General features: G+C 40.4%; 3 protein-coding genes across 5 annotated transcripts in view; all 3 read right to left on the bottom strand.

The window, feature by feature from the left end:
- Nucleotides 1-16265, bottom strand: part of LOC133978586 (NACHT, LRR and PYD domains-containing protein 12-like) — a 114189-nt gene that overhangs the window by 47643 nt on the left and 50281 nt on the right. Inside the window, exon 6 of the mRNA XM_062416893.1 lies at nucleotides 11353-11526. Coding sequence (XP_062272877.1) covers nucleotides 11353-11526 — 174 coding nt within the window. The remainder of the gene's footprint in view (nucleotides 1-11352; nucleotides 11527-16265) is intronic.
- On the bottom strand, nucleotides 7658-11015 carry LOC133983527 (stonustoxin subunit beta-like). Its single transcript, XM_062422674.1, has 3 exons — nucleotides 10791-11015; nucleotides 9256-9302; nucleotides 7658-8597 (listed from the first exon to the last, which is right to left on the bottom strand). Exons 1-3 carry the CDS (start codon nucleotides 11003-11005, stop codon nucleotides 8071-8073), a joined length of 789 nt encoding a protein of 262 aa, XP_062278658.1. The 5' UTR covers nucleotides 11006-11015; the 3' UTR covers nucleotides 7658-8070.
- On the bottom strand, nucleotides 9318-10252 carry LOC133984587 (repetin-like). 3 transcript variants are annotated; one of them, XM_062424198.1, is made up of 3 exons: nucleotides 10013-10252; nucleotides 9663-9900; nucleotides 9318-9400 (listed from the first exon to the last, which is right to left on the bottom strand). In XM_062424198.1, the coding sequence occupies exons 1-3, from the start codon at nucleotides 10246-10248 to the stop codon at nucleotides 9380-9382; spliced, it is 495 nt and encodes a 164-aa protein (XP_062280182.1). In that variant the 5' UTR covers nucleotides 10249-10252; the 3' UTR covers nucleotides 9318-9379. The 3 variants fall into 3 exon arrangements, with proteins under 3 accessions (XP_062280182.1, XP_062280110.1, XP_062280031.1); XM_062424126.1 differs by having other exon boundaries at nucleotides 9663-10050; nucleotides 10133-10252; XM_062424047.1 differs by having other exon boundaries at nucleotides 9663-10252.

The raw sequence follows: 16265 nt of genomic DNA, 5'->3' as shown, positions 1-16265 counted from the left end.
AACAGCAGTCAGGGTACTGTTGGTTATGACATGGAGGTCTGTCCAACCCTCCAAGGATATGCCTCCCCATACCATCACTAACCCACCACCAAACCGGTCATGTTGGATGATGTTATAGGCAGGTATGGTCCTACAGAGGTGAGCAGAGAGAAGCAGTTTCCCCCGATAAGGTTTGTCAGCAGCACATCCACTAAGGTTCTCTAGACTCTTTCATGCTTGTCCCCTGTGCTCGGTGTGAACCTACTATCATCTGTGAAGAGAACGGAATGCCAACTTGCCAATTCTGTTTTCTGAAAGCCAATTGAGCTGCACTGTGCTGGGCTGTGAGTACAGGTCCAACTAGAGGACATCAGGCCCTGATGCTACCCTCATGGAGTCTGTTTCTGACTGTTTGGTCAGAAACATGCACCCCGGCAGCCTTCTGGAGGTAATTCTTTGCGCTCTGGCAATGCTCCTCCTATTCCTCCTCACACAAAGAAGCAGATACAGGTCCTGCTGCTGCTGGATTGATGCCCTTCTACGGCCCTGTCCGGCTCTCCTGGCATCTTCTCCATGCTCTTGAGACTGTGCTGGGAGACACAGCAAACTTTATTGCGAGTGCACGTATGGATGTGATCTCCTGGAGGAGCTGGACTACCTGTGCAACCTGATCGAGCTGCAGGTAGCGCCTCATGCTACCAGTAGTGACGAGGACACTAGTCGAACACCAAACTAGAGAAGAATCAGTCAGGAAGGAGAAGGAGAGAGCAGCTGTTTTGCCTCTCCATTGCACCTGTTGTCACTTTTATTTGCACCAACGCAGCTGAAACTGATTCACAATCACTGGTGCTTCTTAAATTGGCAGACTGGTATGAGCTATGAAAATAATCTCCTGTTAATTTCATTTTGAAGTGACCATGTTGGTGTCTTATAACACTGAACTCTTTGACATGTGACTGTTGCACAGGTGTACACTGTGATGTCACTGCTGAAACTATATATTGATTCCTCTTCTCAGGAGAGTCAGATAATAACAAACTTCACTTTTAAATTCTTACCTTCCATCAGCAGGTTGTCCATCTTTAAAGTCAATAGGAAGACTCATAGACCAGTCACTCTTCATGGACACACAGCTGGGTTCAGGAGAGTCTGCTCTCTGCTGCTGCATCCTGATACAAACAAACAACAAATCAAAGAGTTTAAAAAGATGAATTTTGAGCAGACTGTCAGCAGCTGAAGTTTTAGAAGCAGAATGAAAATCAGTAAGAAGACAGTGGATGAGAAACATTCTCCTGTTCATCAAAATGTCATCTGATGAAAGATGCTGTCTCATCTTAGTTGATTAGTTGACTCATCAGTGGTTGAGCTCTTTGTTAACTCACAATGTTAGTAGTTCATTCTGAGTTATTGTGACTTATTATTCAGTAGTTGAGAGTCAGATGTGACAGTGAGTGTGAATAATGATGGTGGAGTGATGTGAGTGGAGAACAGTGATGGACAGTTAGAGATCCTCATCTCACCTCTGAGCTTTGGTCTGGCTGTCATGTTCCCCACACAGAGAGCTTTTAGAGGGAGGGACTCCCTCCTCTCTGTCCTCACACTGATCCATAGCAGAGAAACAGCTGCTGGGAGAGCTGCACTCACTCACTACAACATGATGTTCAGCTGCCCAATTGACATCCAGTCACAGAGACTTTGGAGCTTCAGCTGTGGAGGAAACACAGAGAGAGAGAAGATGCTGCTGATTCTCCTTCATCAGTCCATCTGATGTGAGGCTGCTGTCACTTCATCATCACTTCACTGTCAAAGTCTACAAACATCAAATCTTCCCTCTACTGACAGCTGGAGGAACGACATCACCATCATCTATTATAAACAGCCAGGAGATTTCATATGGAGAGAAAATCCAAACATCTGACAGACTGCTGCTCAACATCAGCAATAACAAATGTATTTATATATGAAACCGCAATTAAAAAAAGAATAATATATATAATATAATTAAATGATAAGTAATATAAAAATAACTACAAATAACTTAAAATTGAAGTAAATTGGCAGAAATTTAAGATCTAAAAAAAAAAATGTTAGAGACTGGTGAAAAATTTAGCTTTCAGCTACTTTATTCTTCTAGTGTGAGGTTGAGGTTAATTAAATAGTTGAATTTCACTCCAGCCGACAGGAAGAAAGCTGAGGCAGAGTCCTGTACGGGTCCCGTTTGTAAACCCTTACCCGCTATACCTGCTGTGTTGAACCACATACGACCCGTTATCTGACAGTATCAATAATTAAATCTTCACTTGCTTTTCTTTTTTTAAGTCCTCAGGATCCATTTCAACGGCAGTGAGATGTGATTTTTGTTGTTGTTGTTTTTAATGAAAGCAGAGAGTTCTGGGAGGACGCACGAATGAACTACATCATTTAATCAACTGAATGAATGAATATGTTACTAAAATGATATGTTTTTACGTTTGCAAAAATTATGTTGTAAAAATAGCACATAGTTACTATGTTGCCATAGTAACTGGCTCAGTGTTACAATAAACTGGCTCTGTACAACTGAAAACGCAGAGTTTCCCCTCATATGAGGATTAATAAACTCAGAGTTTTCACTGATCCTGCTTTCTGAAACTGAAGCTTGAACATTGAGCTCACACACATTTATTAACTGGATCAGAAATCAGACAATAGTGTTACAACTCAAAGTGAAACATCCTGCATGTTGGTTCTGACACCAAACCTCCAAAATGCTTCAAAAGGATCATTTCAATATGAACACCAACTCTGTACATGATGACATCACATCTGTGTGTCACATGATTGAAAATATCCATGTTCCTCTTTCCCCTCTGCCATCTCTCAGCTGACATCAGCACATCAACACATTCAGACCACTAAGTATTTGATGATTTTAGAGTTTTTGTTAGAATTTCACTTCTTTTTTAATGGTTTAAACTTGTGATTTTCTCACATTGCCATGAAGTGTTTGGTTTCAGTGTTGCACAACCAGCTGCCCTGTAGCACAAATAGTCATTTTTCTCTTCAAATATTGATCTGAAATAATAAAAACTTCATGTCTAACTATCACAACATTTAGCAGCTTGTTCATGAATTTATTTATTTAATTATTATTAATTAGTAGCTCAGTGTGAACTGAATGAGAAATGTCAGTCATTTATAATGGATGACTTTCCCTTTAATTTTTTCTCTTTGAAACTGTAAAATTTCAAAGATTGTCTATTTATCCGGGGTCATTGTTGATTATGTCGAAATTTTCAACAAAACTCTTGAAAGAAAATAATAAGGTCAAACTTTAAGACATAAAGTAATGTGAGTCAATGTTCCTTTTAATTATTAATTAAGTGACCTTAAATATGATTTGTTATATCTTAATTAGACTCAGTCAAGAACATTGTGGAAGGTTTTTATCATAGAATTATTTGGTGATGTCATCTTCTCTTATTCAATATATGATGTGTGATGTAATTTCCTTTTCATTATGCATGTAAATTGGAACAGTTCATTGAAGAGTGTTAGAAACATTCACAGCATCCTTCTGGTAATAAAATACAATGATGCTGCTGAGTTGTGTCAAATCAACAAACTAAAGCAACACAGAGCTGCAGAATCTCAGGTGAGCTCTGAAAACCTCACAGCAGGTAGTTTAAACAGAGCAGCACATTACCTGCAAGTTAGTATTCATTATTTATTGTGACCATCAATCAGCTGTTACTGGAAATATTAATATTACTGGAAAATAATATTACTATCAGAGAAAAGGTAATGATACAGGTCAGCAAATACATAATCAATAAGTAAACATTTAGCAGAGTCAGGCTCTGTGCATGTGTGTGTGTGAGTGTGTGTGTGTGTGTGTGTGTGTGTGTGTGTGTGTGTGTGTGTGTGCGTGTGTGAGTGTGTGTGTGGGTGAGTGAGTGTAATCTATCACCTGAATCTCCTGCAGCTCAGAGCTCCACTGCTGCTGTTTGTTATTGTGACATTAAAACAACCTCAATGTAACACACTTTAACATATTCACCATGAAAACTAACTTAAAGCACACACACTCACAACAGAAACACACACACTCAATCCAAGCTGTAAACAGCACAGAAACAAACAGAGCTGAACATGAAGCTGCAGCATCAAACATGTTAACACAGTACTAACCAGCTGTACTGTTGTTAGAACACCTGATGATCCTGTTAGCAGAGAGCTGAGCTCTTCTCAACACTAACAGCAGCTTCACTTTCTGATTTTTACACTTTTTACTGTAAAATAACTGAAAACTGTAACTTACCAAACTTCACACGGAGAAAACATCTGAGTCACAACAGAGGAGAGAATGAAAAAAACACTGCTGCAACCAAAAAGGACTAAAGTTGCTCTGTCTGTAGTTTCTCTGTGGTTTGAGGTTGAAATCTCTGTTGTCTGAAAATAAATCAACTGATCTCTTAAACCCACTTCTGTGTTCTCAGACGTTGTAGTTTAAACTGAACCTGTAGTTTAGTGTAAACAAGCTCTAAACTTCAGAATCAAAGATATATGAAATTCATGACAACTTTAAAAATGCTGTTAGATGTCAGAGTAGAAGGTAGATGTCTGCAGTACAATATGATAAATATATCACATTGTTTTGTAGCAATTTTGGATGATTAAATTTATAAGCTCTCATTATCAGGTGCACCACCTCCTTGATTAGGAGGAAATATCAGTTTACTTACTAATTGGTTTATTAGTAAAGTTTAATAAATCAATACATTTCTGAATCAGTAAACTTTCTGAATTTGTGGCTCAATGGTTCAATAGATCCCCTGTATCACTTCAAAGATTAGACAAACACAACTGACTCGATTTTATGGATTTTATTAACTACACACTACTAATAAATGATGTATAAATAAATGTAATGATAAAATTGCAATAACAAATGATTTCAACCGATTGTTACTCGATATATCGGCATGAATGAAAGACGATGGTGAATGATGAATCTAAATTAAGGATATGTAATTATGTGAAAGCTGAGAAACTTATGAGCTTTACTGAGTTTTACCTTTAAAGAAAATTTGAATTACTCTATCAAACATCAACCCTTGATTAAAGCAATATTTGGATCCTACTTTCATCCATGGAGGGCCTCAGCTGTCCGTCCTTCAGAACCACACGTACGCACACCAAGTGGAAGATCTCAGAGAGCGTCGCAGGTCCGGTGCTGTGAGGATGGTCCGGGTCGACTGGCCTTCTGTCAGACCGGCTGGTCCGGTGGTTGTCTGCCTGCAGACTTGGTTCTTCTCGATTATGATGAGTCGTAGGATTGACAAACGTTTGTCTGCCCAAAAAGCCCTCGCAGGTTGATGTGAGATGGAGTGAAAGTCCAATTTAACTAGTTCACTGTTTAGTAACTTTCTGGAGAGGTCTCAGTGTTGGCCACACGTCAAATCCTCAAAATGGTCAAAAACAGGCTGAATGCAAAACTTAATGACGTGTTTACTTTAAAGGCCTTTTCTCTGTACGTCTGCTGACGAAAAATACCAGGTTACAGAAACATAGAATAAAAATAAAGATTATTATAGTATCATATAATAAAGAAAAAACTAAGATAAAAATTAACTAAAGATTAAAAGAATAAGATAAGGTGACAAAAGTAAGAATGTGTGTGGTGAAGAAAAGAGAAGATGAGCAGAGCAAAACTTGAAGCAAAGCAATCCAGTTTCGGAGGGGTGCAGCTGGTCATCATCATTCATTCAGTATTTAATCTTGATTATAAAATGCATACTATAATATAGTAACACAGATCACAGGATGCATCATTCTGGCATTAATATAACATCAGCTTGATTCATTAAAACCTGAAAAGAATTAATATGATCAAACATAGATAATTGATTATCACCATAATGTAAGCATAACATCAATGTAACACTTTCTCATATTAAGTAAACATTCTCATACTAACATTTGTGTTTACTAAAAGAGAAATTATAATGACAGTTCTTCAAATACCCATTTATCTGTGATCGCTGTAATAACTGTTACAATGGAGGTTTCTTTAGGTAATTGATACTGATATAAGTAATTGGTATTGTTTATGCCAAACTATTTACCAAGAAGTTTTGTATGAGGTGAGTTTTAACACACTTTCTTTCTCTTCCACACTTTGTGTTGAAAGAGAGGTGGAATTTAGGAATGTGCCTTTTAATTTATGACGCTGGTCTGTGTGACTCTAATCTGATGGTAGAAAAAGTCTCTGCATCTCTACGATAAGTTATAACGTTCGAAGGAGACACCAAAATTTGTCTTGTTACAGTATGTAGTTCTTGTCACTTTGGGTTGCTCCATGGAATGTTAATGGATCTTTGTTTGTCCAAGAGAGAGACCATGTCAGTCTCTATATCAAACCTGGTCCAATTTCGTCATCTCAGGGTCAAAGGTGACTCTGACCAGATGATGTTCTGAGCCGTACTGATGCTGTCGGCTACATTTTTATCCACAATCTTTTTTTAACCTTTTACTTCTTTATGGATTTCTGTTATTTGGACAGTAAATGAAGTAACCTAAAATTAAACTTTTATATATTAAAGTACAGAAATGATCACATCTAAAGATAAAAATCAAAGTCCCTAGAATAACAAATATCTATAATAAACAATGACTCTGATAATAATAATAAAGCACCTTTCATACATAAGATAAAGCTTCAAGTACTTAACATGAAACTGCACAAAATTAGTTTTGATCAATATGAAGAAATATCAGGACCACAAATATCAATACAGATGCTTTTTATTATAAATCAGTTTGAAAATGTTCAGTAATCACAGAAAAGTTATTTATAAGACAAATTGTTAAATGGACACTTTTAAATTAATTCTTAAAAAGATCAGCAGGATTTAAATGTTTGAGTTTGTCTCCATCTGAACCTGCAACACTGCTTTGATGCACAATCAGATCTTTTACTTGCCGTTGTTTAAGTTGTAATGTTTGTGTTGTATTTTACTTTATTGTCCAGTGTACACAAGAAACAGAAAGTGAACTTCTGTCATTGAATCACGCTGTTTAAGTAAAGGTTGATTACTGTCAGACTAAAACTCACGTGATGAGTTCATGTTAAAAAATATTCATCAGTAAAGAAACATTCCAACATTTCTGTAAATCCAGGAGTGGAAGAATTAGTACTCAGATACTTTATTGTAGTAAAAGTACCAGTACAGTAAAGTAAGAATACTCATTACTAGTAAAAGTCCTGCAAGAAAAATCCTACTACAGTAAAAGTACTTCAGTATTATGAGTGATGTAGTTAAAGTATTGATAAATAATTAATGAGAGAGAAAAGTAGAAAAAACTAAGTTCTGACCACAGACTGTATGTAAGAAATGGACGTAACATCCGTGACGTCACCCATTGGTTTGTGGACTGCTGCTCGGAGGCCAATAGTATCGGATCTGAGCAGCACCATCTTGAAAATTTCAGGTGCATGCTGGGAAAAATAAAAACAGGGATTCTACTTATATGGGCATCAGGAGGAGCATGAGGCGCCCTCCTGAACCTGTGAACCAACCAACCTGTCAATCACGACGTAGCCACGCCCTAATGCATACCCTGCTTTATCGTCACATATAAAATCAGGGAGGCCAAAATGTCCCAAATGAACATCATACTGCATTGAAGAAGGCTTTAAACTAGCGATTGAGACCATAAACACATTTTGAAAACGTTTACTGAGGTTAGAAATCAAGTGAGAAGTTGGTGAATTCTCCATTGACTTGTATAGAGACGGAAGTCCTTTTGACACCAAAACGGTCGCCCCCTGGTGGCCTTTTGATAGAATGCAGTTTTAAGTTACTTCCTGGTTGGCCTCATTTCAGAGGACCAGAACTCCCCGCCTTGTTCTGATACACAAATGTGTTTTCTGTTTTTTTTTACTTTTTCTCTAATCTTTGTTTTATTGAAATTAAACCATGTGAGAAGTTTAGAGGGAAAATCTGAGAGTCTGAGACAGATCTGCTGAGTCTGAGTGTGTGTTAGGTTTGATTTCAGCAGCTGATCTTCGGTCAGCAGAGTTTATGTCCACAGGAGAGACTCTCCCTCCTACAGACGACGCAGAGACACTGAGGAACCAGACCAGACTGCAAACCCAGCATACAGAGTTTCAGTGAATGTGGTGTTGAAGGTGTGGAGGTGGATCAGTGTGTCAGAGGAGACTCTGTAGAAGGACAGAGTGCCAGCAGGACAGTCCACATACACTGCTACAGAGGAGGAGGAGGAGGAAGAAGAATATTTTTCTCTCTTATTGTGCCAGACAGAGTAACGACCATCATCAGAGCAGTAAAGTCTCCAGGACTGATCATTCCTTCCAAACCCACAGTCATCACTGTATCCTTTCCTGCTGATTCTTCTGTAACTCACTGATATATCAACTCTTCCTCTCCACTCGACCTCCCAGTAACAGCGACCAGTCAGAACATTTCTACACAGCAGCTGAGGCCTGACATCAAATCTGTCTGGATGATCAGGATATGACTGATCGTTCTTCACACGTGTCACCTTCCTGTTGTTGTCAGACAGTTTGAGTTTTCTGTTCATTGTGTTTGGATCCAGTTCCAGTTCACAGGCATCTGATGGAGAGAACGAGACACAATACAGCTGCAGTTTATCATCTGTTGATTTATTAACTACTTTACTGACAATCACTGAAACGAGACCATTCAAACTTAAACCATCTCCATGACAACTGAGACACTCCATTACTGAGGAAGACCATGAGATGTGACTGAAAGCTTTGGACATACAGAGTAAGTGAACGTTTAACAGTTCAGTTAGAACATGAACAGTCAACATGACAGTGATATTCAGTAATATTCATGTTTTTTCATCAAGTTTGGTGTAAAGTGAAGGTCTTTACACATCAAGTCTGTTATTTTCATCTCAAACTGTCGTCTGTTACAAACACATTTTTGTCCAAATGCTCCAAACAGCTGAAGTCAGTATGAATGAATGAACTTTATCTGCAGGAGAGACATGAGGGACATTTTGGAGCAGGTAGCGCCACCATGTGGACATTTATAAAACATTTCTCTTTTAACTCCTGAACAGTGATGAACAGAAGGTAATTTCTGTTTCATGGATTCATTTGTTCAAGATAAATGTCAGTTTAGGCCACGCCCATTTCTGCCAAAACACATTTTCCATCATTTTGAACTTTTTTCACTTCTTTTACATATTTCATCCAGTTTTTCTCAAAGTTCTCATGAATCAAACTGTAAACACACTCACACTTCCTCAGACCAGGTTTCAGTGTCTTCAGTCCACCATGGTCAATCCTGGAGGAAGAGACAAAGAGACAATCAGCTTCATACACCTTCACTCATATCCACCATTAAACATGAACCAGAGTCCCTCAGTTAGTCAGAGTGTCCATCTGTCTGTCCATACCTGGGAGTGTCAACCTGTCTGTCCATACATGAGTGTCCACTTGTCTGTCCATACCTGAGAGTGTCCACCTGTGTGTCCATACCTGAGAGTGTCAACCTGTCTGTCCATACCTGAGAGTGTCAACCTGTCTGTCCATACATGAGTGTCCACTTGTCTGTCCATACCTGAGAGTGTCCACCTGTGTGTCCATACCTGAGAGTGTCAACCTGTCTGTCCATACCTGAGAGTGTCAACCTGTCTGTCCATACATGAGTGTCCACTTGTCTGTCCATACCTGAGAGTGTCCACCTGTCTGTCCATACCTGAGAGTGTCCACCTGTCTGTCCATACCTGAGAGTGATCACCTGTCCATACCTGAGAGTGTCCACCTGTCTGTCCATACCTGAGAGTGTCCACCTGTCTGTCCATACCTGAGAGTGTCCACCTGTCCATACCTGAGAGTGTCCATCTGTCTGTCCATACCTGAGAGTGTCCACCTGTCCATACCTGAGAGTGTCCATCTGTCTGTCCATACCTGAGAGTGTCCACCTGTCTGTCCATACCTGAGAGTGTCCACCTGTCTGTCCATACCTGAGAGTGTCTACCTGTCTGTCCATACCTGAGAGTGTCCACCTGTCCATACCTGAGAGTGTCCATCTGTCTGTCCATACCTGAGAGTGTCCACCTGTCTGTCCATACCTGAGTGTCTACCTGTCTGTCCATACCTGAGAGTGTCCACCTGTCCATACCTGAGAGTGTCCATCTGTCTGTCCATACCTGAGAGTGTCCACCTGTCTGTCCATACCTGAGAGTGTCCACCTGTCCATACCTGAGAGTGTCCACCTGTCTGTCCATACCTGAGTGTCCACCTGTCTATTAATACATGAGTGTCCACCTGTCTGTCAGTACCTGAGAGTGTCCACCTGTCTGTCCATACCTGAGTGTCCACCTGTCTGTCCATACCTGAGAGTGTCCACCTGTCTGTTCATACATGAGTGTCCACCTGTCTGTCAGTACCTGAGAGTGTCCATCTGTCTGTCCATACCTGAGAGTGTCCATCTGTCTGTCCATACCTGAGAGTGTCCATCTGTCTGTCCATACCTGAGAGTGTCCACCTGTCTGTCCATACCTGAGAGTGTCCATCTGTCTGTCCATACCTGAGTGTCCATCTGTCTGTCCATACCTGAGAGTGTCCATCTGTCTGTCCATACCTGAGTGTCCACCTGTCCATACCTGAGAGTGTCCACCTGTCTGTCCATACCTTAGAGTGTCCATCTGTCTGTCCATACCTGAGATTGTCCACCTGTCTGTCCATACCTGAGAGTGTGCACCTGTCTGTCCGTACCTGAGAGTGTCCACCTTTCCAGACCTGAGAGTGTCCACCTGTCTGTCCATACCTGAGAGTGTCCAGTCTCCAGTGTGGATCCTCCAGTCCAGCAGACAGAAGCTTCTCTCCTGAGTCTCCTGGATGATTGTAGCTCAGGTCCAGCTCTCTCAGATGGGAGGGGTTGGAGCTCAGAGCTGAGGCCAGAGAAGCACAGCCTTCCTCTGTGATCAGACATCCTGACAGACTGAACACACACAACAGTTCATCTAATGAGCTTAAAAACATTCTCAACTCAATAAACGGGATTTTGTGTATTTGTAGTATTCTTTAAAAAAAGTAAAGACATTTCATTTTCCTGAACAACAAATGTGCTTTGTGTGTTCATCTTATTCTACTATCATACTAGACTTACTTTATACTTTATGCACAAGTGTTGAAGATTAAATGACTGAAAACAACTATCCTGACTCACATGATGGCATGAAAGGAGTTTTAAATACTGTGTACTTGATATTACAACACTTAAGTTCAGACATTACACAGAATCTTTTGACTTTCAAAAACTCTTCATGTAAACTAGAAACTGGGGAGAAGCCAAAATATTACTTTAAATACACAGTGATAAAAATGACCTGAGAGTTTCCAGTCCGCAGTGTGGACTCTCCAGTCCAGCAGAAAGCTGCTTCACTCCTGAATCCTGCAGGTTGTTGTTACTCAGGTCCAGATCTCTCAGACTAGAGGACTGCGAGCTGAGAACTGAGGACAGAGCTGCACAGCTTCTCTCTGAGATGTTACAGCTACTCAACCTGAAGAACAATCAGCAGAACAAAATAAAATAATGGCATTAATTTTCTTCTTTGAGCAAAGATTACAGGTTCATATGTAGGAATCAGAAATTCCTTCTCATTAATGACACTGGTGACCATTAAGTGAGCTGCAGTCAACATCCTGTTGCTCACAAGCTGACTGTATGTGATGTTTTTTTCCTCGCTTACAATTCTATCTAATAGATATCTAATGTTGTATTTTTGCAAAACATCTCTCATTCCCAGTCAGTCTGTTTGAGTACAAGCAAACACACACAAAGAGGCTCCTGCTGCACTGTGGCCTGACCGTTGAGAGCCAATCCAATGCCCACCTGAAACATGATACATTAATCAACCATCCAACCAACCAACCAACCATAAACACCAGTAGGCTCAGCATGCTGTGGTCAGGGAGCAAACGGCTGTGTTTTTAATGTGTGTTTATTACTTCCTTTTGACTAGAAACAGAAAAAACAAACAGGGTTAACTGTGTTCTGCTTTTGCTCTGCAGCTTGTTTTCTGCTGCTTTGTTGAGGAAATAATGTTTCAGCTGTTAGTTCTCAGGAGGTGAAGACTTGTCATTGCATTGGTGTTTTGTTGTGGAATGTGTTGTGGTTGATGGTGGCAGCTAGCTGTCTCATTAGCTGGAGAGTTGCAGGTTGTTTCTACTCAGATTGGACTGTATTGTTGTGTTAGATGCTGCTGGTTTGTTGATGTCAGTGGGACAGAAGCAAGGCACCAAGGAGCACCAAAAACATTTTTGTGCCTGAGTCTAACACATAGAAATCAGTCCACAGGCTGATATACCCAACTGAGAAAGTTGGGGAAGGTCTCATTTTTTTTAATTGCATGACAACCTGTTCACTCATTAGTAATAAATATGATTAATGAATGTAAAATGCTTTGTTTCTTTATAATTCTTACATATAGAATCTTTAAATGATGTTAATCTGGATCTGGATGCAGGGAGGAAGCTAGATGATGTAAATGTGGGGTTTAATCCTAACTGTGTCCAAGGGGAGATTTTATTCCTGCATTTTTCAAGTTATTTGAAACAATTGAATGCCTTAAAATCTGTACATCATTTGGAAAAACATGGAAGTTACCAGAAAATTCTGAAATTATAATAAAATAAATGTTGAGGAAGATTAATTTTTTACTCCTGCCACCTAAAAAAAGCCCAAAATATTCTGATCTTACTATTTTGAAGTCACATAACAATGGTAGAGCAGGACTTTGGTGTAAACAGCATTACTAATCCATCCCATAATAATCTGGCTGCTGTAAATGCAAACCTACACTGATAAGTAAATGTGTGTGATTCTGAATTGAATATCAGACCAACAGAATAACATTTACTGAAATTATATCAGATTTCTTAATGGAATAACAGAGCAGGATAAACATTATTATTATGGTTCTTTATCTGATCTACTCCTGGTCACTCTGTTCTCCTTTCATCCTCTTTTCTTCTTAACTTCTCTCTACTGCACTCATTTAATGTTCTCCACTGAGAGAAGAAAACATAAGATGCAAAAAAGATTAAATGTATATCTTATGTAATGTAATATATATATATATATATAATTGTCCACCTGCAGGTGATTTTTATCTTTAGGGGCTATTTAAAAACTTTAATTTCATCCTGTTTTTCTTTGTTTAATGTTCTATGTGAAGTACTTTATAACGTGAGTTTCTAAAAGTGCTCTACAAATATGTATTACTATTTTTTTATTGGATAATTAACATGCATTACCTGTTTTTACTGTAAAGCACTTTGAAACTTTGTTTTGAAAGGTAATATATAAATACAGTTATTTATTATTATTATTTCAAACTGCTCGTTTTTAGGTGACTCACTTTGCTGTAAATTTAAATTGCTCAATGTTTTAATAGGTTAGTGTTTTGTTCATCGTCCATCGGACCAACCCTACTCCAGACTTCCGCTTCTGTCCTCTTCTCAACCATTTTCCACTCATTTACTCCTGACTTCATCACACATTTTCTCATATCTCCTGCTTACTTCTGCTTTTAAGTCCTTTCTCACTCTCCTCATCATGACATGACTGAATGAAAAAAAAAGACACACAACAATCCCCTATGACAATGTTAAGGTGGACAAACAGGTGGAGATACTTCCCCAGTTATAGACGTTTGGCTCCAATGATTTGCTGATGCAGTCAGAGAGGACAGGAAGTGACAAAGAGTTTAATTTATTTTAAAAACGTAAAAGATTCGGGACTATTGAGAAAACATTTGCGGCTGTAGCTCAAGAAGCCCCCCACCACCCCTCTGCTTGGTCTATAGTTCTGTGTGCACCTACAGAGCTTTGTTGGAGGCTTTGACCACTGGCAGCAGCCTCAGAAGAGCCTCCTCTGAAGCAGAGTATTTCTTCAGGTCAAACACATCCAGATCTTTTTGTGATGACAGTAAGATGAAGACCAGAGCTGACCACTGAGCAGGAGACAGTTTATCTGTGGAGAGACTTCCTGATCTCAGGTACTGTTGGATCTCCTGCACTAGAGAACAATCATTCAGTTCATTCAGACAGTGGAACAGATTGATGCTTCTCTCTGCAGACAGATTCCTACTGATCTTCTTCTTGATGTACTCAATTGTTTTCTGATTGGTCTTTGAGCTACTTCCTGTCTGTGTCAGACCTCGTAGGAGAGTCTGATTGGTCTGCAGTGAAAGCCCCAGGAGGAAGCGGAGGAACAAGTCCAGGTGTCCATTTGGACTCTTTAAGGCTTCGTCCACAGCACTCTGGTAGAAACGTGGTGATTTGAACACTTCAGGCCACCAGGATGTTGTTTGTTTTTCTTGCAGCAGATTGACTCCAGACTTGATGAATGTCAGATGGACATGAAGAGCAGCCAGAAACTCCTGAAGGCTCAGATGGACGAAGCAGAACACAGTGTCCTGGTACAGCCCTCTCTCCTCTTTAAAGATCTGTGTGAACACTCCTGAGCACACTGAGGCTGCTCTGATATCGATGCCACACTCTGTTAGGTCTGATTCATAGAAGATCAGGTTGCCTTTCTGCAGCTGCTCAAAAGCCAGTTTTCCCAGAGACTCAATCATCTTCCTGCTCTCTGGACTCCAGTGTGGATCTGTCTCAGCTCCTCCATCATACTTGATGTTCTTCAGTTTGGCCTGAACCACAAGGAAGTGGATGTACATCTCAGTCAGGGTCTTGGGCAGCTCTCCTCTCTCTCTGCTTTTCAACACATCCTCCAGAACTGTAGCAGTGATCCAGCAGAAGACTGGGATGTGGCACATGATGTGGAGGCTTCGTGATGTCTTGATGTGGGAGATGATGGTGCTGGCCTGCTCCTCATCTCTGAATCTCTTCCTGAAGTACTCCTCCTTCTGTGGATCAGTGAACCCTCTGACCTCTGTCACCATGCCGACACACTCAGGAGGGATCTGATTGGCTGCTGCAGGTCGTGTGGTTATCCAGAGGCGAGCAGAGGGAAGCAGTTTCCCCCTGATGAGGTTTGTCAGAAGCACATCCACTGAGGTGGACTCTGTAACATCAGTCAGGATCTCAGTGTTGTGGAAGTCCAGAGGAAGTCGACACTCATCCAGACCGTCAAAGATGAACACAACCTGGAACTCTTCAAACCTGAAGATTCCTGCTTCTTTGGTTTCAGTAAAGAAGTGATGAACAAGTTCCACCAAGCTGTACTTTTTCTCTTTCAGCACATTCAGCTCTCTGAAAGTGAATGGAAATGTGAAGTGTATGTCCTGGTTGGCTTTGTCTTCAGCCCAGTCCAGAGTGAACTTCTGTGTTAAGACTGTTTTCCCAATGCCAGCCACTCCCTTTGTCATCACTGTTCTGATTGGTTCATCTCTTCCAGGTGAGGCTTTAAAGATGTCTTCTTGTGTGATTGATGTTTCTGGTCTGTCTGGTTTCCTGGATGCTGTTTCAATCTGTCTGATCTCATGTTCATCATTGACCTCTGCAGTCCCTCCCTCTGTGATGTAGAGCGGTGTGTAGATCTGATTCAGAAGGGTTGGGTTTCCTGCTTTAGAGATCCCCTCAAACACACACTGGAACTTCTTCTCCAGGTTAGACTTGAGTTTACGTCGACACTTTGCAGCACGAGCTCCTGAATGAACAAACAACAAATGAAATCAGTGAGTGGATCCTACAGAAAGTCTAGAAATCTGAACATGTAAGTGTGTCTGTGTAGTTTTTCCTCCTCCATCAGTTTTATTCAGCTCATCAGTGGAGGACAAACAGCCTCTGATCTGATGCAGATGTGTGCAGCATATTTACAGCAGAGTTTGAAATATAAACCTCTCCCATGTTGCCTCCATTTCCTCTCCATCATGTTAAATCTGTTAAAATCCTCTTACTGCTCTGCAGACGCTCAGCCAGCTCCTCCTGCTTCATTCTCCTCAGGAAGTGCAGTGTGATCTTCAGAAATGCGTCTCTGCTGCTCCTCCTCTGCTCTTCCTCCTCACCGTCCAACCCCTCATCCTCACTCTGACTCTCTAAGCATTCTGGGTCATCTGGACTCAGACCCCTCTGGACTCTCTTCAGCTCGTTCTTCACAAAAGTGACGATGTTCTCCTCCAGCAGCTGGAACAGACAGATAAAGTGAACATTTCATTTAAACTGGTAGAACACAACATGTGATTCATGTGTCAGTCTGAAGGCCTGCTGGTCTAAACAGAGCAGCATGGACACTGTTAGGACCTGAATGCTACTTTAGTATTTCATCTGTGGTTGA

Source organism: Scomber scombrus, chromosome 1, assembly GCF_963691925.1.
Source record: "Scomber scombrus chromosome 1, fScoSco1.1, whole genome shotgun sequence".
In the NCBI taxonomy this organism is placed as follows: Eukaryota; Metazoa; Chordata; class Actinopteri; order Scombriformes; family Scombridae; genus Scomber; species Scomber scombrus.
This window is presented reverse-complemented; position numbering and strand designations above follow the sequence as displayed.

Bases quoted from the DNA above. Each gene is read 5' to 3' on its own strand.
- LOC133984587 (XM_062424047.1), bottom strand. From the start codon at position 10,248: ATGGACAGACAGGTGGACACTCTCAGGTATGGACAGGTGGACACTCTC.
- LOC133983527 (XM_062422674.1), bottom strand. From the start codon at position 11,005: ATGTTTTTAAGCTCATTAGATGAACTGTTGTGTGTGTTCAGTCTGTCA. The intron at 9,303-10,790 runs GTATGGACAGAC...CTCTTCCTCCAG, and splicing joins TGGAGACTGGACACTCTCAG to GATTGACCATGGTGGACTGA. The intron at 8,598-9,255 runs GTGAGTGTGTTT...TCTCTCCATCAG, and splicing joins GAAACCTGGTCTGAGGAAGT to ATGCCTGTGAACTGGAACTG.